Consider the following 21,690-nt stretch of genomic DNA (forward strand, 5'->3'; position numbering starts at 1 on the left):
CAAACTCCCAAGGCTCCTCTCCACCCATTACCAGTCATCTCCTGGGAACTGCACTGTGATTTCTGGAGGTTTTGACCTTTTTCTCTTTTATAGTTTCATTTAATAATATAACTACGTGAATCATGCACTGTACACATTTTTTTTGTGGGCCTATAGACCATTTCATTGCCCTGCTAGCACTTTGGATCAATTTTTTATCTTCTCTTCTTAAATAATTGCCAAATAGTTTAAAGGGCTCAACCTGGATGCAAGCATCACTCGGTTATTCTCCCCCTGACTCCACGCTCTGCCCTCTCCATCACGCAGGGCTACATCCCACCACAGCTTCTGTGCCTCAAATGCAGGTTTTAATAAAAAGAATCATGAATAATGAACAAGATTAATCTAAAGTTCATAATACATTTTTGGATGAACCCTCATCTATGCTAAACCTTGCGACGCAGTTACTCAGCAGCCAGCCACTCAACCATTGTCTTCTGACAAAAAGAAATGTGCCATTCTTGCCAGATGGGACAGGGAAAAAGCACGAGCCCTTCATCTTTGCTAATACTAGTGAATCGTTCTGCAGAATTTGAGCTGGAGCAACGTTAAAGAGCCACAAGTCACTGCTGTCACTGGTGATATGGTGACGATGGGAATCACCACGAAGATACGAAATCGTGGAAGGCAACAAACAGACTTTGCGAGGTCATTTCTCCAACCCGAGGCATGAGAACTATGACATCTCTGAGGTTTTTCCAAATTTTTCTAACAAACCTCCAATGATGACAGTGTACAACTTCTGATAGGGTCTAACAGGGTCTGGTACGGTCTCGCACACACCAGTGGGGAAACGGGATCGTACGGTAGGCTGCACTGCTGGCATCTCCTGACCACACACTAATGGTCATGGCAAGTGGCCCTTTTCTACTTGGGGAGGTGGAAATTATTCCTGTAAACATACCTGTGACCACATGTTCGTTAGTGTTGGTTTATGGTAACTGAAAAACTGGGTACACACGGACAGTAACGAGTCAAAAGTGTGGACGCCCACTATGGACAGCTTCACCTATGGGTAATTAAAAAGGTGAGAGGTCTTCATTACCTGAAGCCCAATCAATAATCACCCGTATCTGCTGCATCTCCATTTTTCTGTATCTCTAAAATAGTTAAATATTTGATGGCTGTACACAATTGACCTGGCTTATCTCTCGCAAACAGCTTCCAGCCCCAGTCGATGGCTGGCACCGGGCACATTAATGACTACCGCACCACACCGTCGGGGATTTTGACAAAATTTTAACTTGAAGTTCCCTCAGGGAGAAAAATCAACAGCAGCCTCTATCTATGACTGAATGGAAAATGTTATGAGATGGAGTCCCGTGCTGTTGTATTTACTATAGTTAAATACACAAACCTCTTTCAAAAACATCTTGATGGGCAGCAGACACCCTCCCACCCCCCCACCGATCTAGCATGAAGAATGGCATGTTTTGGAAGAAACAGTAAGGTTTTTTGTCTGAAAAACTTCATAAGCTGTCTTACAGAAATGTATAGCTCAGCCTGGACTTGCCTGGAAAGAAAATCCACCGACCAACAAAACCTGGATTTGTCATAGGATTTATGATACCTTTGGAGAACCAGGTTTGGTGTTTACTGAAACTGGTGAACCTCGCCCAGGATTAGATTTGATACCACTCAGTTTCATGCACCTCTGGTTTAAATTTAAATTTTTGGAGTCAGGCTCAACCCAGCAGTGACTCAGTTGCTCTTAGACAAGCTCTGTCGGAAGGGTCCATCCCCTCAGCCATGTCCCTTCCCAACAGACATGCAACCTTGAACTGCACCAACCAAGGATAATGCTCCAGACACTCGAAATGTTGGGATGCTGGGCCCAACAAAAGAGATGCTGATCCACTGAAGATGGGAATTATGAGCTGAAAGCTTATTTCTGCTAAGGGAACTTCCTGGGAAATTACCAGATGGGCAATCCTGGGATTAAACAGCACCATCTCCGGCATAAAGGAGTACCCATGGGTAGTCATGGCAGCTGATTTATGGGGAAATAAAGATTTCAGGAAAATCTTACCAAGCACGTAACATAATGTGCCATGTAACTATATCAAGCCAACCTTAAAAAAGAGCAGCAATGCAGAAAGCACTCAAGTGAGTAAATAACTATATATTTGCTACAACCTTTACCCCTAACCAATCACGCAACACTGTGCTTCTGGAAGCCAGGAGATGCTTGCTTGGTCTCCTGTGACACTGATTCAAGCCTAGATGACTTCAAATCTTTTCCCACCGAGCAATGTATAGATTTGGATGATGGTCTCTCTGTAAGTTGATTTCAATGAGGAAATTCCGGTTAAAAAAAAAAAAAGAGTAATAGCTTGATATGGTCCACAGAGTGGCATCAACATCCTTCCAAAGAAACACTCATCTTCACCTGACAGCCAGAGATAAAGTACCTCCGCGGCAGATACTGTCAGTAGCAAATGGAAAGGAGAGAGAGATCGGCCAGAAAAAAAGATAAAGGGGGATGGACTGAAGCTGCTAATTACTTATGGACAAACATCAAAGGAGAATAAATACACTCTAAGCTGGGCACGTGCATAAATGATGCTTACACTGATTTTTACTCCTGCACTGTATTTTTGCTGTGCCAGATGCAATCGTTGCTTATATTTTCCAGGCTTGTTCTACATAAAGTGCTACACGTATCACCTTAAGGAATGACTCACAGATTTAATCCGTCAGTTTGTTTTCTGTTTAAAGTCAGAGAGAGTTAGCCTAAAAATCTTTCTCTTGTGCACTTGCTTCAGTAAAGCTAAAGGTCCCTGGGCTTGTTTTAAAACATATTTCAATGTGACCTAGCTAATCCTTTAATACCAGCTTTCACTACCTTTGATCAGCCTCTTAGTGTAGCTATAAGAGATTAGATCAAACCTTTAAAAAAAAAAAAAAAGAAAGTTGGTCGCAGAGAATTTTCTTACTGCAGTGCATTAATATTGTGATCAACTCCAAGGTTGAAATATCCAGCCAAGCAGTGCGGGTGGTATGTCCTTTAGGAGAGATCTCTGCTACGTGATGCTGTGGCACTCGCTTGTGATACACAGGGAAAAAAAAGATTGTCTTCACGTATTTGATATATGAACAGTGTTTTGATATCTACCAGCTGAAAGCAATGTCATGGGAGCTGAAAATGGAGCAGCCTCCCTGGCCGCTTCAGAGAGCTCAGTCTGAAGGGGCCGGCCAAGGCTGGGTTTGGAGGGTAAGGGTGGATGCAATGCCATTAGCAAGAGCCTGGGAACTAGACTCAGATCTCTAATTTCTTTTATAAAGAGATCACAAGATGTTAGAACTTTCAAGAAATGCCTATTGACTGAATTCTGTCAGGCGACAGATTTTACTCATCTTTAGCCAGCCCCGGCCAGCTCTACCCCCTTTCAATACCATTTCAATCTTCATTTAGCAGTGACTGCTACATGACTAGCCCACAGATTATTTCTTTTTAAAGATGTCACAAGCTGTCACTGATAAATAAAAAAATCCTTTGGTGTCGTGTTTCTTATTATTTTGGTATTTCCAAGGTCTTTACTGAAGAGCTGAGCCTCTTCCCTTCTAGTTCTCCAGGAGATGTCCCACCTCACTGCCTGTCCCCAAGAGCCCAACTGGGGTACCAACGTATAACCAACGGTAGGTTGGTAGGATGGCTGCAGTGGTGCAAGGTGATAAATGACATTTTTCAGTTGAAAATTTGGGTCTGAATTCCTGTGCCAAAATCTACTCTTGACTGTGACCCTGCTTTGCAACACTTGCTCACAAAACCCATCTCTGCTGAAATGAGCCAGGGCACATATATCAATTTGGGTGCTTAAAGCAGTGTAAATCTAAAATGAGCTTGGCATTTGTATTATTGGAAATATTTGTAATTTCATAAATTTCTCAATTACAACAGCACTGCGTATTGTCTGCGCTGTCAGAAATATCGAGCCGAAGCATTCCGAAATTAGGCAAGAATTTATCCTTCTCCCTTATCCTCAAATATGCTGATAAATTTGTGCACAAACTGAATCAGCAGTTTTAGAGAAAGGATTATGTCAGATTAATTTTAATCTAATCCATTTCTATCTCCCAAGAAGCCTTTTACTACTTGCTTTTAATAATTTAAACAGTGACTGTGGCATGGTATAAAAAATAAATGATGGGAGATGCACTTTAAGTGGAAGTTACAACTCTCAATCACTTCTTATTTAAATGAGAGCTTCATATGCCCAATTTTAAGTTTAATGAAACCCATTTTTGCTGAGCTGTAATAATCTTCAACACGTGGAACCAGACGCAGAAGAATTACGCTCTCCCGCAGCTCGATCGAGCTTTCAGGAGCATCACTTCCCTTCTCGAGAACGGGGACCTCGTCTCGGAGTTACTCTGCAAGGGGCTAGGAACTGGCAAGTTTGGGGAAGTTATTTTCTGGTTCTTGGCCCGAGATAAGTCATTTGGAGGCTTTTGCAGCTCAACAGCTTATGGTCTGGAAACCACTTTTAAAACGTTGAGACTTCCTTGGTCGTGGGAGTTTGACTGTTGTATGGGGCCGTGTGAGTGGCAGTCCCTATTAAGAAGAGAAATTGATAATAGATTCAGATATTTTTGATGCTCACAGTCTTTTCCATCTCCCACACATCTCCAATACACACACTGCATCCTCCTCCAGTGAGCAATACCTAGACAAATACCGTTTGAATTTCAGTTTTTCCTACTCCAGGAAAGACACCCATGAGCTGCTGAGCCCCTGTTGGTGGGAAACGCTACCCTACCGCGGCATTTCCCTTTTTGCTCAGAAACTGAGCCCTCCCTCTGCCGTTCCCCGCATCCTGCAAGCAGAACCATCCATGCACAACATGATTTAACTCCTGCCCTGTCATCCAAAGAGATCTGCGACACCTCCTGGTGCTGCACGTACCACATTTGCCAACACCGACCCCACTGCCACATTCAAACATGTCGAAAGCATCACTGACTAGTGCTAATGGAAAATATTTCTCTGGCTCTTTCTTCTTCTTCTTTCCCAGCCCCAAGGGACAGCTCATATTTTGGCTCCAACCTTTGGAGCGATCCAGGAAAGGCTGCTCAATGACCTTATAGTATTTTGACAAATAGTTGAACCAACCTGAGAACCAGCTTAGCAGATTTTTTGCTTGGTTTCCTAGAGAAATGGAACTTTTACAGCCATGTTGCCCACCCATCTGTGAGATACTCCTCTCTAAATTAGCTTCTCACTAATTGGAACCAAATCTGACCAAGCAGCAAAGGCTTACAAAGACATTAATAAATGAGACAAAGAGGAAAAACTATTAACGCCTCAATAAGGAGAAGGCAGGGGTAGTGCAGCACCTCGGCAATCTGCTGGGCAGGAGGCAACCGCCCAGTCCTGGGCTCATGGGTTGCGCAAGAAGCACATTTTTAAAAACCTCTGGATGTACCACACTGGAAGAAACTGCAGGGAAATAGAGGCTGAATATTAAGGTTACTGGAGTGGAGTAGGGACATAAAATGTTCCAGGTCACTTGCTATGTAAGAAATATGTCAGGAGAAGAATTCTCATACTAACAAATACAGAAAAGTAACGGAACTTGTAGGATTCAACGTTCCATTCCTCTAAAGACTTCATATTAACGGGAATGCGCCACAGGAAAAGGATCTGGTTCCGAGAAGCTGATTTAACACTTAGGGGAAACACGTGCTTCAAGGCTCTTGCCCAAAGCCATTCTGAACCAGTCATCCAGTGGAATGATACGTGCGTTCCCACAGCAGCATAAACCCTGCAGAGTAGGCAAAACGGGCTGATGCTGCCTGGACAGAATTAAATAATACCGCGCTTTTAGGTAGACTTTAGGTGGAGAAGTCCTTAGCCTCCTTGGCTATGTGCTATTTCTAGAGTAATTTCTTCCCTTTCCATTACCTCTTTCAAGGTTTCCTGTTTTCCAAAGTTTTAACGTACATTTTGCTTAATGTTGACTGTAAGGACACCGATGGAGAATATTAAAAAGGTTTGTTCCCATTGTTACAACACCACCTCTAAACATCTATTAATAATGTATTAATTCTTCACGAGTGACAAATGAAAAGGCTGTGACAGTCTTCAAAGAAGAGAAAGAAACAACTGTAATGATGGCACTACAGGACGGGGAGTAAAAGGGCACAAATACTCGACAACAACTGAAGAAAACTCTGTTTCAAAGCACTCCCTTCCGAGCGGCGCTGCTCGGGGGGTGAAAAGCCCATATGTTGATCCTCTGATGGTATGAAAATGCCTGATAATTGCCTTTTCCCTTCTGCACTGATCAGTTTTCCCAGTTTTTCTCCCCTTCCTCCTTGCACCGTATAAGCAGAAGAAAATACGAGATGTGATTTGTGCGACAGATTATTTAGGAGACAAACCCCTCAAACCATTTATCATGTAACAGAGGCCATCAGCCATACTTACAGCCCAAAACATTTTCACTCTTTCCAGCCCATGAAGTGCCCATCATCGCTTTAAAAAAAAAATAAAAAGAAATAATGGAAGGAGAGGAAAAACTGACCAGACGAGTAAGCACACACTAATCATTTCTCTGCAGAGCACAGAAACGGTCTTAGCACCACTGTAATCAGTAAAGTGCTTTCTGAAAACATGTCTGGTGTCTACACTTCACTACCTACCGTACAGCAGGAAAGGCTGAGATTGAGATGAAATCAGAATTGCCATCTCTTCTGTCAAATGCTAAAATTTAGTTAGTTCTACTTGATTAAGCTGTGCAACAGAACTAAAAGTTCTCCTAGCCAGTGGGGAAAAAAAAAAGGCAGGAGAGAACGAGAAAACCTGAAGACATCCATTACGTGAAAAGATGTAAGAATAATTCTCTGTCAACATTTCAGCTCACAGACACAGGCGGTGTTTCCAACAGGAGTAATGGTATCAGATGGGAAAGAGTTATTTGAACAACTGAGCTTTAATGAATCTCCTCCTCTTCGGGAAGATGGAATTTTGCAAGCGCTTTGAGAACATGGGCACTGCAGAGACAGAAAACTCATTTTCCTGTAACTCTTCCCTTCGTTCAGTCAGAGAGACGCGGTTCCCAGATGCTCGGGAAGGTGGCCTGACTCTGTAGCAAGGAGCAGAGGGACAAGGTGTCTGAGGAACTGAGGTGCAGGACCAGAAATCCTGTTGGGAAGGTTCAGTTCTTGGGTCACCAGGAAGGTTGTTAGTGGCCCTAAGCAAGTGGGCAGGAGGAGACATGTCCTGGAGAAATGTTGGCAGGTTTCCATCTGCTTATCTGAGCACTTTGCCACCTAAAAAAGTTATCAGTTGACTTAATTCTTCTGCAGATCAATGAGATAAATTAGGAGGAGTGAGAAAAAGCTATAGATGTGATGAGTGGTGGTATGTGCTACAGACAGAGATCTCCGAATAAGACATACCTCCTGGGAAGGCCAAGGGAACACAAAATCTAAATAAACAAGTAACGGAGAGATTATTTTCGCCAGTTCTCTGTGTACATCCACCATTTCTCACAGCACTTGGAAATCTCAGTCTCTAACTCTATAGGGTTTTCCCACGAGGGCAGGAAGGCAAATGTCATAAGAACATGGTGTATATAGATCTTTCTAAAGATGAACGAAGAGAAAACCCGGGGAGAGGGGAGAGTGAAGGAAATCCTAAAAGACAAGGTCATTTATCTTCCCAAAGAAGGGATGGGGAAAGATTTACAGACTCATTTGTTCTACATGTTTATGGGGTGCTACCAGCCCAGCAAGTGAAACGTACACACCTTTCTAGGATTGTATTTTTTTAATCTCTAGACTCATAATGAAATGCCACAGAATGTTAGAAGGTATTTGAAAACTGTAGTTGTTAAAATATTAATTAACCCTGCCCTGGCTATCAATTAAATCTAGAAAAAGTAGCAGCTAAATGATTCGGTTCCCACAAACTTAAATGAAAAGAACTATTTGGCACAAAGGAATATTTTAGTCTTAAAATTTGGAGATAAATTAAAAGGACAGTGACCTCCAAATACTTCCCAGGCATATCCCCCGTGGAACACAACTTATATTCAGAGCCCTGAGAAACACAAGCCAGTGTTTGCTTTGGATCTGGGGGCTTTTTATTTGTTTGTTTCAATTAAGTTTATCTTAAGAAAGAAATGTATCTTGCCAAATTTGATTAACAACCCTGGCAAAAAGCAAACAAGAAAAGCTCATGTGTTTCCCCCTGCAAAGCTCCTCTCAAAAGGAAAACATTTTCACCAACAGCTTCAATTGAGCACTATTTTATGCTTTGAAATGCTTCACGGTTTCTAAATATATCTAAATGTAATAAAAAAGCTCAAAAATAGAATGGAATGAAACACTTTGGAGCAACCACAGGTTGGTTTGGGGTTTTTTTTGGCAATTCTTTGTGGTTTGTTTTTTTTTAATTTTGGCTAGCAACCCCCCTCTCCCTCCCCAGTCGATTACTCCTACAGCTCTTCTGCGAGGCGATGGCGGCTGGTATTGATCCCGCAGGGCTTTGAAAACGTAAAGCAATATAGCATTGTTTTATGGCGTCCAAATTATAGAGCTCATCCTAAGACATGCTGAGATACCTTAACCAGTCTCATCAAAACAGTCATGAAACCTTTCTGATGTTCCTCCCATTTCCAGACCCGTTATTGATTCAGCGACTGGGGACTGCCCAGTTAATGCTGCGGTAGCGGCCAGTGGCTGCGATGGGGACCCTCATGTGTTTGTTGCAACAAAACCAAGGCCAAATTTTAGCTACAAAGATACTTTTCAGATCTTCGACTGTTCTCTCTTGTCCACTTAAAATACCCAGAGCTACTCATGGTGCTGTTACACGGGTCCCGAATACCACGTTCCCGTAGCAACGTTTACTCTTACTTTATTTTTTCCATAGAGGTTCACAGGTAGAATGGTTGACACACAAACGTCATCAGGCTTTTGATTAAAAAATAATGAAGAAATAACGAGGAAAACCCCTTCACACACAGGATCATTATTTCAGAAAAATGCTAACAACCCAGGTAGGTTTCTACTAGTTCTTACGCTGATTTAGTGCATGTAAGGGAACAAATGGAGAAGATGAAAAGAAGGAAAAGAACTGGAAACTTCTAAAAGACAAGGCGCCATAAATACGGCAGGACTGGCTTCGGGAGCTCAGGCACCTACTGCTCCAAGAGCAGAAAATACAACAGAAGCAAATGTTTGATTTGCATTTTTTCTGGTTTCCCATCCAGCAAATTCCCGAGCTCCAGAGGAACATTTATATTCCAGATTTCCAGCACTCAGCAAGCACTTCATCATAGGAGCCATCACATCATTACGCTGCTTAACAAAATGGAACACCAGGATGCACTGACCTGACAAAACAGCGACTCCCCGCCGAACCCACGCTGCAAGAAATACACATTTCATTTTCATCTGGGGGGACCGGGAGGGGGGAAAAGCTGAGATTCATACGCTGAATCCCCAACTCATATTAAACTAAAAATTAGGACAATACACGGCAATGCCCAATTTGTTCCGTGCGAGCTGCACGCAGCCCTTTTTGTGACGCTGAAAATACTTGTTAATCATTTGGACTAATTTTCAGGATGAATTTCTTGCAACGTTTGAACAGTAGGAAGCTCTTTATTTGGCATCATTAAGAAGGAAAAAAACAACCTCTCAACAACTAATGTATGTGGACCAACATAATTTCACTTTTAGCTGCCAGTTCTTTAAATATGGATGTTTCCAAGGAGCAAAGTATTAGACTGAACTACAGTTGAAGGGATAAAGGTCTGGATGCAGATAGGTATTTTTTTAGTAAAATCCACAATTTTTAAGACCGAGACAACCGATGACACAGCAGTGGATAGGAAATGATTCCCTTCTAATTTACTGTTTTTCTAACTGGAAAAGGACGTAAACACTCACATCTCACCGCTTCGGAGCAACAGCTTCTCTCAGATTGAATAGTTTCACTTCTACATTTTTTAATGTGTCCATTTCAATGCAGAACAGAAAGTAAAGTAAAAAATTAAGAAAAAAAAAAGAAAAACAAAAAGATCTGCCCCTGACAGTCCTGCACTTCAGTGTCGGTCATTAATGTCCCCAGGCACTTTTTGCAAGGATGATGAAGTTAGGTTTGTTGCCCTAATCAAATTCCAAAATAAGTAATTGCATTTTCCCTATCTTAACACCACTCGCACTTTCAACGAGATGTATTATTTTTCCCTGCTAACCTGAATGTTTTTTTTACTGTTGCACTACAACGTTAAATACTTGCAATGTTATATCCCAGCGGTGGGATATCGGGGTATTGGAAGGAACTGATCTCTACAGCTGTGCTTTGCAAACACTCCCTCGGACCCTGGGGATGGAAACTGCCCACGAAACAGTGGTTTTTCCGACATGCAGCTACTTCCCAGTGATATCCGATATTCTCTTCTGAATCTCCGTCTGCCCAGAGCTGGAACAGGAGACAGCTGTGGTGATTGTGCAGTGACTGCTAGAGACCAAATAGCTTTGATTGCCCTGGGAGATGTGCAGTTGGCCAACGGAGACGCCAACTGAAAAGCACACACGACTGAAAAGCATTAACTTCGCAAGCTGTGACTTTTAAAACTCATCCTTCCTTGGGAGGAAGGAAAAGAAAAAAGAAAATATTGCCCCAGAGAAGATAAATTCCTGCAGAACAAGGGTCGCAGTCTGAATTAACTGGACCAATTTTGACTTTCTGCTCAATACTTTCTATGCAAACCAGAAAACAACAACCAGCATAACTCCAGCCTGGCTTAGTTACAGCCTTGTAATAGTACCAATTTAGACTAATTGTGGATCTGGCTGCAAATCAGATCATTTTCTAGCGGGAATAAAGCAGGTCATAGATGGTGGTCATGTACGAAGCCATCTCCCATCCAAATGACTGAGGGAAATAATTGCCCTTCAGTTTTCTGCCTGTCTGGACACCAGAGACACACTCACATCTCGGTCACTGTAAGATGCTTCTTCCCACATACAGAACCCAAACTGGAAATAACACCAGCACCTTTCTGGAATGTTTTCTATCACCAGTATATACACGCAGTCCAAAACTTTCCCCCAAAACACCTGAACAAATGTACCACCATCTCATTCTCACTGGGTACACGAACCCCCACCAGCCGCCCCATCTCCACGCAAGGTGTTCGTGCTCCAAAGCTTTCTTACGGCAAACCAGAAAACTCTCAGAGCGAAGCTTTGCTAAAGAGACAAAGACAAATGTGCATGATTCCTGCCGTGTCTCTGTGTAGTCCGTGCAGACCCCATGTCCCTCGAGGAGACGGCAGTCTGTTCATTCTTCTAACTGGAAAAGGGCATAAAAAATCAGGGCTCGGCTCTTTGGAGCATCTCCGCACCCAGCTACCCCCTGCCTTCCTCAGCTTGGCCCATTGATAAATCCTCCTTTGTGTAGCACAATTAGCTTGGGACGGGATGAGGGTGAGCATCGCTCTTCAGTCTCACGTTCAAAAAACTCAGATGAATGGTGTTTAAGGATCATGAAACATTTTTGTCCCAAATATCCCCTCCTCTTTTTTTTTTGGCTATGGAAATGAAGCTAAAACTGCTGCTTCACCCACAGCGCTGCAGTCTGCAAATGAGCTCATGTCTGATCCACAACCCACCTTCAGCGGTTTTTAATATCTAGCTTTAGTAGCTTCTTCATCAGATGTGGCAATGAGACCCACCTGAAAGGGCCAAGGTGGCAAGCTCCTTTGACGCAGACCAGAGGGGACATATTTTGGGGTATAGTTATACACTACAGGAGCCACACTCACAAAAGTTAGATGCTGTGATAACGACTAATTTTGTGAACTCGATCCCACAGGTGCAAGAACCACCTTCAAGTCATGAACATCAGAAATCTGAGATACTGAAACTCCAATGATAACTCTGAACTAAAAGGAAAACCAGCATCTGAAGTCAGAAGGTAAGAGAAGCCCTAGCTGAATAAATTAAGTGGGAAGGTATGTTTGCTGTATAGTTCCTTCTCACAGTACGTAAAAGCAAGGTTTCCCGTCGGTCTGCCCTCCAGCTGGTCAGACCAAGTGGAAGAAGCTCTGTAAGCGCTTGTCTCCTCCGATCTGAGCAATAAGAGCAGCCTCACGGCAAATGGCTCGCCAGGCAATCGTCATCCCGCTGATGAGGATGGACAGATTTCAAAGCAGGATTGCAAATTTCTTTAAAAGGGACACAGATGCATAAAAGATGACCTCTTGGTTGTGACGTACTGAACGTGCCCCTGATGGAAGAGCCAGTCGCAACGACTGGTTGTTGATGGTGGTGGTTAGTGACACAACACACGGCCATGCCTGAAACAGCATCCAGCAAGAAGATATGACTGACTGACTCCCTTTCTAACACTTTTTTGGATATAAATATAACAGTGCAACACATGCGTTCAGGAAGCCAGCAAAAACATGCAGGACTGGCACATTTAAAACAAATTTGTGCTAAATTGAAAGAACTGCTTTCTATTTTCTAAACATTTATACCATCCTCTTTGAAGCAAACTGCCCCAATGTACTTCCTACATTATTTATTATAATTGTCTCTTTGTAAACTCTGCTTTGAATCTGTTCTTTTTCCCTACCAAATTTTGCCTTTGCCACTGAGAAAACATTGGCTTTTTTAGTGCCATTAATACAAATTGCTCATAAACCTCCTCAAACGAGCACAGGAGTCGATGATGCTGGCTCTGCCCAGAGAAGGGCCTTCGGCAGGTACCATGTCCTGCCAGAAGAGATCATCGCAGGGCAGGCACGGGCAGCATCTTCCCTTTCATCTGCTCGTTAACTACTTCGTAACATAAAGAAACATATTGAAAATCAGGAGAACACCAAAAAACTTTGGTGTTCCAAGAACATGTGGTGTTCTTCAGATTCTCCATATATTTATACAGTCCTTTTTCTGTATTTAAAATCTTAAGACAATTTAGAGTAGAAGGTTGTAAATACCCTTCACGTCCATGAGAGGTGACCTCCTTGCTCTGGGTGTGCTGTGCTAATGATTCTCAGCACAGATTGTGGGTTTTTTTGCCTGTCTGCTACTACAGCTTTTCCATTTCTCCATGAAAGTCAAAAATCTGCCCCTTTCTGAGGTGTCAGAGATACTAAACCTGTCTTCTCTTGACAGTCCCAAGTCCTTTTCTGCACAGTCTGTATTTCTGGACACTCATTGAGCCCCAAGTTACAATTAGTACCTGTCTCTGTAATAACAATGGATTTAAATGCATCACCAGACAAAACCAATAGCGCACACAGTAGCAAACCTTCAGGGACTTTCAGTAGCAGAGTCTCTCCATCATTCTGCCTGGACCTTCAGATTATGGTTTCCAGAAAACCAGGTGTAGGTGTGAAGCCCAGCAGAGAACACAGTGGTGCCTTCAGCATCCCTACGTAACTTGCTGGCATGTTATTTCCTCCTCTCCTTCTCCCTCCCATAAAACCAGTAGGAAGAATATGTTTTGCCATTCCAGAAATAAATCCCCATATGAGACCTGGACAATTGCTAATGGATCAATGAGTGTTTGAAAAAAAATAATAATAAAGAAAAGACGATGCACAAAAGTGGCTCTGTCAGCAATCTTCAACATTTTTGCAGAAGATACCGCCAGGCCACATACAGAAATGCTTCCAAAAGTTGCACAAGATCTTGGCCAAGTCTTCTATATATGCACAAGTTGCTTTAGTTTGCATCAGTTCATCTCTTAAGTGCATATTTGTATGCAGCAAAACTAGGCTCTTTCTCTGCATTTACACCCAACTGGAGATCTCCCAGTGCGTTTGGTCAATAGGGCCAACCCAGCATGACCCATTCAGTCAGACCAACACTACCACAGCCTTCTTTAAGGTGTGACATTTTAAACTTCCTGAAACATAACCTGAGAACGAAAACGTTGCAAAATTGCTGCTGAGTGCTGAAAGCAAGAGAAGGAAATGGCTTTACCTCCAGAATGCGGCGGTGGTCCACACAGCAGCACCATCCCCTGGCCCTGGCGGACGGACACCGTGCTTCTCGTTCTGGTTTTGAAGTTCTCAAGATCTGCCAAGAGAGAAAGAACTCCATTAAAGGGAGTTTAATGTTTTTTTTCCTCATGAGAAGGACAGAAGGTTCATTAGGACTTCGCTATGTGACAGAGAAACAAAGTAAACATCACCTTGGAAGGTGGGTTGGTGGGACCTGGGTGGAACGTGGGACACGGGGAGGCTGCTGTGGCTCCAACCATCAGAAGTAGCAAAAAACCTCCACAGGCTGCAAGGTTGGTAAGGACGGAAAGGTGCTGATTTACCCAGGGAACACAAAATGCCTAGAGAAAACTCCAGCAGCCTGCAGTGCTGCTAGTTTTATTTTATGTATTTATGAAGAATTACTGCCTTAAATAATCACTACTTTCAATTATGCTATAAGCCAGCTCTGTTTCCCCTTAGGAGACTTGTTACTGATGCCCTTGCAACGACGCGTAGAAAGCCTTCCCTTCCCATAAGGAAGTCTCTTGGAATAGTTGTACATAGCCACACAGTACTTTAATTAAATTAAATTCCTCCTTCCACCTCTCTCCTTTTCCTCTCCTTCAGAGGCCACGAGCTACAAAAAAACCCACAACTCCCTCTTGTCTCTCCTTGCACACTGAATTCAAGAAACTTGCTGTTAAGTGAGGAGGTGACTCTGAGAGCCGAGTGGTGGCACCAGGTATTGATCAGCACCATCGGCTGCGGCACAGGAGCACTAATACGCTCAATCACTTCGGTAGCCTTTTCTCTTTATCAGTCCCTTGTATTTCAATTCTCATTTCTTTGCTTTCAGCGTAGCTGAGCTGCGGTTTGGTGATTACAAACCTGTTGTCAGTGCAGTTGGGAACCAGAGAAAACACGCAGGTGATAAATATTTAACAGCAGGAACTAGTAGGAACATCATTATAAGGTTACAAGGATGAAAAATTAAGCCTTGATTTTTATCCTCTCTTGAAAATGTTTTCTGGAAGCACTGGCATGCATACTTAAATAAAATTAAAGAAATAAAATCAGAAAAAGCCACTGCTTCATTTTAGAAACCTTCTTCACGGATCCTTCCTGCTAAAGCCGAATTCAGGACAAAATCCAGGCAAAAGGAGATTCCGCTCCAGTGGAAGTAGCGAGTGGCAATTTGTGACAGTTCTAGTAGTCGCTGTGAGATTTCCAGCCCAGTCCTGCCATACCCTTGCGTTCTACGTTACATCATTCCTGAGATCTTATTATTGTATTATTTCAGTTTTTCCATTTGCATTTTAGTGGATAAATATTGTGGGGACTTAAAAAGCCTGCTGCACTGCAGTGAATTATTTGTGAATACAAAACCAGTCCAAACCAGCCACCCTCCCATCCTTCTCCTGCCCAGGCCCAGGGACAGAAGTGACACCGAACCCAGGCGGTGCCGGGGCCGTGGCATTATCACACCCTTTGGGCAAAACAGGCTCACACAGGAGGTTCAGAACTACACCTGAGTTTAAAACCGGTCCAAATTTAACCTGGGTATCGATTTAACAGCAGGTTCACCAGTGTGAGCTGTTTGTTCAGACTCTGTAGGTAGAGGGAGAGGATAAAGCGTGGCATTTCCCAGCCTCAAGTCATAGTCTGAGTCTACAACTTTGAGGAGGGCGATTTTCTTTGTCCTTCTATCTCTTTTTTTGGCCTAGGAAAATAGACAGAAGGAAAACAGAAGAAAAGCCATTATCAATAAAAATAGAGAGATATAATTTTTCTGTCCGAAGTTCTATAAAAAAGGTGGAATGGCACTTTTCGGGAAGCACTATTACATCCCTCTGGCCACCTGCCAGCCCCACGGATTTAAATGTACTTTGACTGCATACAGGCACGAAATCGGATCTCATCCTCCCCGAGGACAGTTGCATAAGGAATAATAGCCTAAAACCAAAATGCTGCCTGGAGGAATAAATGTGGTATTAGGAAACATTTTTACATGCGTATTATTTTCCAATAAATGAAAAAAGCAAAGTAAAAGCAAAACAAGTCCCAATCACCAAAGCAGATGCTTTACATACATGTATATACACACATACAGACGCAGTAGAAAAAAATTGCAGAAGTATTTGTAAGAGTCTCAAATTACATATAATGGAAGATTCTTCATATCTCTAGCTATTTATACCTTCCTCTATGTTGACAGAAATAATGCATTATGCCATATGCATATACATACACTCACAACGCATTTTAGAGATTATACAGAAGTCACTTTTCAGGTCTGAATCCTAAAAAAAGCCATAAGCAGGTCTGCTTTGGAACACGGGAAGGAAAAATTGTGTCAGCTCTGAGCCTCCGTGTTTAAGCCTACTTAGACAGTGCTCTAGGGAATTCTTTGGTTAATCACAGGGGAGGGAATGGGAACGGTCTCTCATTACCAATCCTAAGAAACAGCCACCTGCCTGGTGACCCAGCAGCTCTCGATTATGACAGGATGGAGGGAAAGTGCATGACTCAATAGTTTAAATGCAAATCTAGGCCTCTAACTTTTTTTTTTTCTTTTTCAAGGAATAAATAACCCTGTTTGTTGACAAAACAGATTGCTATCTATGTATTTATGACAAGAAAAGGATTGCTACCCAGAAAAGGAGTTTCTGCTTGGACGGACAACTAGAAAATGATGGAAGAATGGTTAAAATCAATCAGAGGCAGCAAACAAAACAGAGCATTTGTCACTATCGCTCATAGTGCAAACTATCAAGCTTTGAAAGTCAACTGTCATTTCTGAAAAACCTCATGCATGTGCTTAAGATCTAGCTCCAAGTAAACTAAAAAGATTAAGGCAATTATAAGAAAGGCTAATGTCTCATCAAACTGATTAGGCTGATTATGCTCGTGCATTGCGAAATCCACGCTTCAAATTTATTTTTGCAATACCTAAATAGTAACTTGAATTAACACTAATATCATTAAGATTTCATTAATAAGAAACTCCATTTAACCACCACTTTGCAATCTTTCCCAAGAAATTAGGAGCGATATTAGTGCTGTTGAACGGTTACAAAGCATCCAGATTAGTGGTGTGCAGACTCAAGAGGCTCTCCTCGGCTCTCCCATGCTGTGCAAAGTGGACAAAAACCTTTTCGGGCAAACTCCTGCCCAAATGGGCACAGAATATTGCACTGAAATGTTGTACTGCTCAATTCCCCATCCATGGGGGTAAGACCCTTGCTAAACAGAAGTTAAACACACCTGGTGAAAACCACCCCGCAGGAAGCTTTAATGCAGATGCAGAACTCTAACACTTCTTTCCCCACCTTTGTTATCTGCCTCCAAGGGAAACAGAGCTGTCTAGTGCCTCTCTACCCCTGCCCGGAGAGTAGGTAAGAAATTATTATCTATACTTTCGACATTAAAAATCAATAGGACAGCAAAAGAAGAAGAAAAAAAGAACCCTCACGGCTACAGAATGACTCTGAATTACAGCATAAATGGTTTGGCTGCGTGTGTCTCCCCTGTTGACAGCATCCGGTTCCACTTTGCCTTGCCCCCAAGCCCAATGACGCTGGCTACCAAATGAGATTTTTATTCTTATTTGCCAAAAAAACCCCAACAAACGCACAAAACTGCCAGAAGACTTATTGAGCCAGCAAGCCCAATTATTTCTCGGCATACTTACTGTTTGGAAGAAGGTCTGAAGCAGGACCATCATACTTTTGTGTTTCCCTCAACACCAGCTCTCTCTGGAAATCGCACCTGAATACATGCCCCGCCATGACACAGCACATCTATTCAGCGTGAGCTGCTACAGGGCTGGCTTCTACTCATGTTTTTCTCACTGCTTCATATTTTACTTTTTTAAAAAATTGTTTGCTTCCTACTCCTTCTTGTGATATTCTTCCACACTTTACTGTTTATCCATTTCTCCTGCGTACACCGTCAATGAAATCACTGACTCCCAACACAAGTACTTTCGCCCCTATTTTGAAACAAAACCAACACAACAAAAACCCCACTGTTTCTTGAAAAACAGTTGAGGATGTAGATTAAAAGAAAAGAAAACAATTTGAGAGGGAGGCAGCGAAAGCCTCGAACAGGTCACTACTTTCACCAACAGGAGTGAGATGTTTCTGGTTTCCATCCAGAAGCACCATCACGAGGAGACAATGCCATCTCTTGAAGTGGTTGCTAACTCAATGGAGGACGTTAATAAAACCCAGGGGTACAAAGCTGAAGTCATGGAAACGAAGATGAGAAATTACACTTATTATGAGCGACAATGATCTGCTGCTGGAATAAAAAATGACAGAGAGCAGTGGGTTCAGCATCCTTGATGCCTGGAGATCAAGACCACCTTTGTAAAATGTGTACAAACACTGTGCTTTAATCACACTTAAGCAGCCAGGTTCAGTTAGGGACAAACTGGCAGAAAATATGGACTGTGACAAACAGGGCACTGCACCCATCCAGTCCCCAGGTGCATGAAATAGTGGGGAGGAAGAGGAGGTCTGGAAGCCAGTGTGGTGGTCTGGTAGCCCAATGCCCACCAACAGACCTGAGAGTCCCACAGGTTTGCTTCCTGGGATCTGGCAACATAGTATGTAAGAAATCTGAAAATAATCACATTAGGATTAATTATTAAGTACCCCATAGATACTAAGCACCTTGTTATAGAGAAATAAAAGACCTCGTAATTTAAAGAGTTTACAGTTAAACGCCAGCCATAATGCAGTGAGCACTGGTAAACAGAAGGGGCAGAACAAGACAAAGCAAAACCATGGCTGGAAGTGATAAGTTCATTAAGTTTTAGCATGCAGGCATCTTTGTGACTTAATTAAAGTTTTTAGGGTGTGAATTGCTTCGATTACAGTGATCCATCAGTGCACAGATCAAAAAAGAAAGGAGATTTAATTTCAATAAAAATATTTATACAAGAAACAAAGAAAACATGACCAGAATTGAGGACTGGTTACAGGAATAGAAACTGCTTCTTGCTGGAGCCAGGATCTCTGCATGTGCTTTTGATGAAAATAGATCCACTCAACAACTCAGGGATTTGTGGCACTAGGCAGTATATGACCATGAAAAAATACTGTTTTATTTATAGGATCAAAAGGGAGAGCAGATGTAAGAAGGATGTAAACTTTCCCTAACTAATCAAAGCAGCATAAGTCTGCATGAAAAATCCTAGGTCACTTGCACCACTGAATAATGCACAGATCAGGCTTTTCTTTTAAATGTGTGCTTTCAAATAATGAAGATCAGATATTTGCATGACTGTTAGAAAAAAAAAAAAATACACTTGCGTATTAGGTTTTTGCCCTATTTAACTTGGACATTCTCTATTTAGAAAATCAATTTTGATTAAGAGAAACCACTGAGGAAGAAAATATTAATGCTTTCCAGTTCTGGAGGTCAATGCCCTGCCAAAGCTTATTGGGAGCTCACAATATTAAACCAATGACTCCACTGAAAATAGAAAAATACTGTATAAGCTCCAGTAACTCCAGTATCACACAAGGATACGATTAGTAATGTTTTCAATGCAAAGAGGAGAATATAACAGGGAGGTGTAACAGGAATGCAGACAGGTTATTGCAATTAACACTTACTCAGACCTTACTTAATGAACGAGTGAAGGTGCCATTTAAACTTCATCATCTCCACAGTTATCAATTCTAAATCAGACTTAACAGACCCATGTGAGTACAAAGCTGTATGCATTTAACCTGTGAAAAATACATTGATTTTTCCCCCTGACACCACTGTACCAGCGATTGCATGACTTTGGGAAAGTCATTTAACTTCTCTGAGTCATAGTTTGCACATCTCTAAGGATGAGTACTTAAACTGTGTGTCTCAAAAGAGACTTCATTAGCCAATATTTGCACAAAAACTTGACATCTGGTGCTGGAATGCACTGGAGTGCAATATGCTATTAGCACCTGCACACTAACACCCAGCCTTTAATATGAACTTGAACGTCTTTCCTCCCATTACTAGATTTTTTTCCATTAAAACTCTGCCTTAACTTTTAGTGACACAACTTCGCAGGTGCCGGTAAGTGATGCCAGTCTGATGGAGATGCTTATTCCTCAAAAAACGCTCAGAAGCCCAGAAGGTGCCGGCAGCTGCTGTCAGTCCCATCAGCTTTTCAGCGTGGGTAGGGTATTGCACTGAACGACCTCCTTCCAACATCCTAAATGTGGTTCAATAAAAGCTTAAACAATCTGGAACAATCCAAAGCCCCTTAGGACTGGGTAGCTTGTATCCGTAAATGGCATATGGAAATTTTAATCAAAAACATATGGCTTTTCACAGTTACAATTATCCAACTTTGAGTAATGAAAAATTTCCCCAAGTTTTACACACAACAAAATCAGTCTTTATAGAAGAAGATTCAATTATAAGCAAAACAAAAGAACTGTAGTCTTTTATTCTTTATTAGGACCTACATGGCTTTGTACATTTATTTATGAAAATTGGTAATTCTTTTTCTAAGCGGCCACTAGATAAGTCCTGGAAACCAAATTTTGCTCTGTAAAATAAATATTTCACAGATAACATGGAAGTATAAACAAGCAGGACCATATCAGCTCATTTTCCCGCAAGTTTCCACTGGGGAGGGCAGTGTAATATTTGACCTCTGCTTTTTGTATTTATATCCCTTCTCATTTACAGCTCCGCTGACTGTTCTGTTGTTAAGACCTCTGCCCAAGCTCAGTGGTTACAGCGTTTGTACAAGACCCACTTGGTTCCTGTTATTGGCTGCAACATGGAAATAACTCGGCTGCTGAACTGGGCACGTCCTGGAAACCAGAGCGAAACAAGGCGCCTTCCCCCAGGAGCCTGCAAGTCTCAGGTCATTGCTGATTTGACAGAAAGATCCCGATTTTTTATGAGAGCTAAGCTCTGTTTTCCCTGCCTTTGTTTGCTGGAGGAGAGTTTCCATGTTTTGCTTTTTTAAAAAAAAAATAAATCAGTTTTTTTCAATGCGTAGCATGTTTTTAAAATCCAAAATCCATAGTTGCACTGGTTCTGAAATTAAGAGAGAACTCTCTATGCAAGAGGGCTATTTTAGAACTATTAAACAATCCCAAAAACATTATAGAAGATTACATGATTAGTAAATGATTCAAATTGATGGTGACAGCTGTCGGCATGTCTTTTAGAAAGCCAATTTATGTGACTCTATCACGTAGAAGGAAGCAGCGCTGCACGTTGCCTTGAATGGCACACTGTCAAAAACTCACACGCCATCAGTGAACCCTTTGTCGTTACATTTAAGGGCTTTTTTTCTAATTATTAGAAAAGCAGTGTCAATGCTATTTTTATCTATTATTCTTGTTTAGCTGATATGAAACTATTTCTCCTTTTACTATATTCTAAGAAAACATACACACATCAATCACTTCTTTATACATAGCTGAATTTTAATTTCCAAGAGAAAACATGACTAATATTCAGGCTTAGGGAAAAAATAATGTTAGTGGCTTTTATGCTGCTATATTTTACTTAAAGTCTATCTCTAGAGACTTCTGTAAAGCAAATTTGGTAACACATCAGTGATATTGCTCTACTGCATCGATGTTAATCGCAAGTAGCTATCAAAGCATAACACCTGTATCTATACGTCTATCTATATCTTCAAGTAGATGCTTATCCCACAGAGTGAGCTATT

The 21,690-nt window shown here is 41.9% G+C and overlaps 1 protein-coding gene across 1 annotated transcript in view; it reads right to left on the reverse strand.

Moving 5' to 3' along the window:
* The window catches only part of LOC141467352 (contactin-4), a 252,592-nt gene that overhangs the window by 89,899 nt on the left and 141,003 nt on the right, over nt 1–21,690 (reverse strand). Inside the window, exon 5 of the mRNA XM_074151834.1 lies at nt 13,996–14,091. Coding sequence (XP_074007935.1) covers nt 13,996–14,091 — 96 coding nt within the window. The remainder of the gene's footprint in view (nt 1–13,995; nt 14,092–21,690) is intronic.

Source organism: Numenius arquata, chromosome 8 (genome assembly GCF_964106895.1).
Source record: "Numenius arquata chromosome 8, bNumArq3.hap1.1, whole genome shotgun sequence".
Classification (NCBI taxonomy): Eukaryota; Metazoa; Chordata; class Aves; order Charadriiformes; family Scolopacidae; genus Numenius; species Numenius arquata.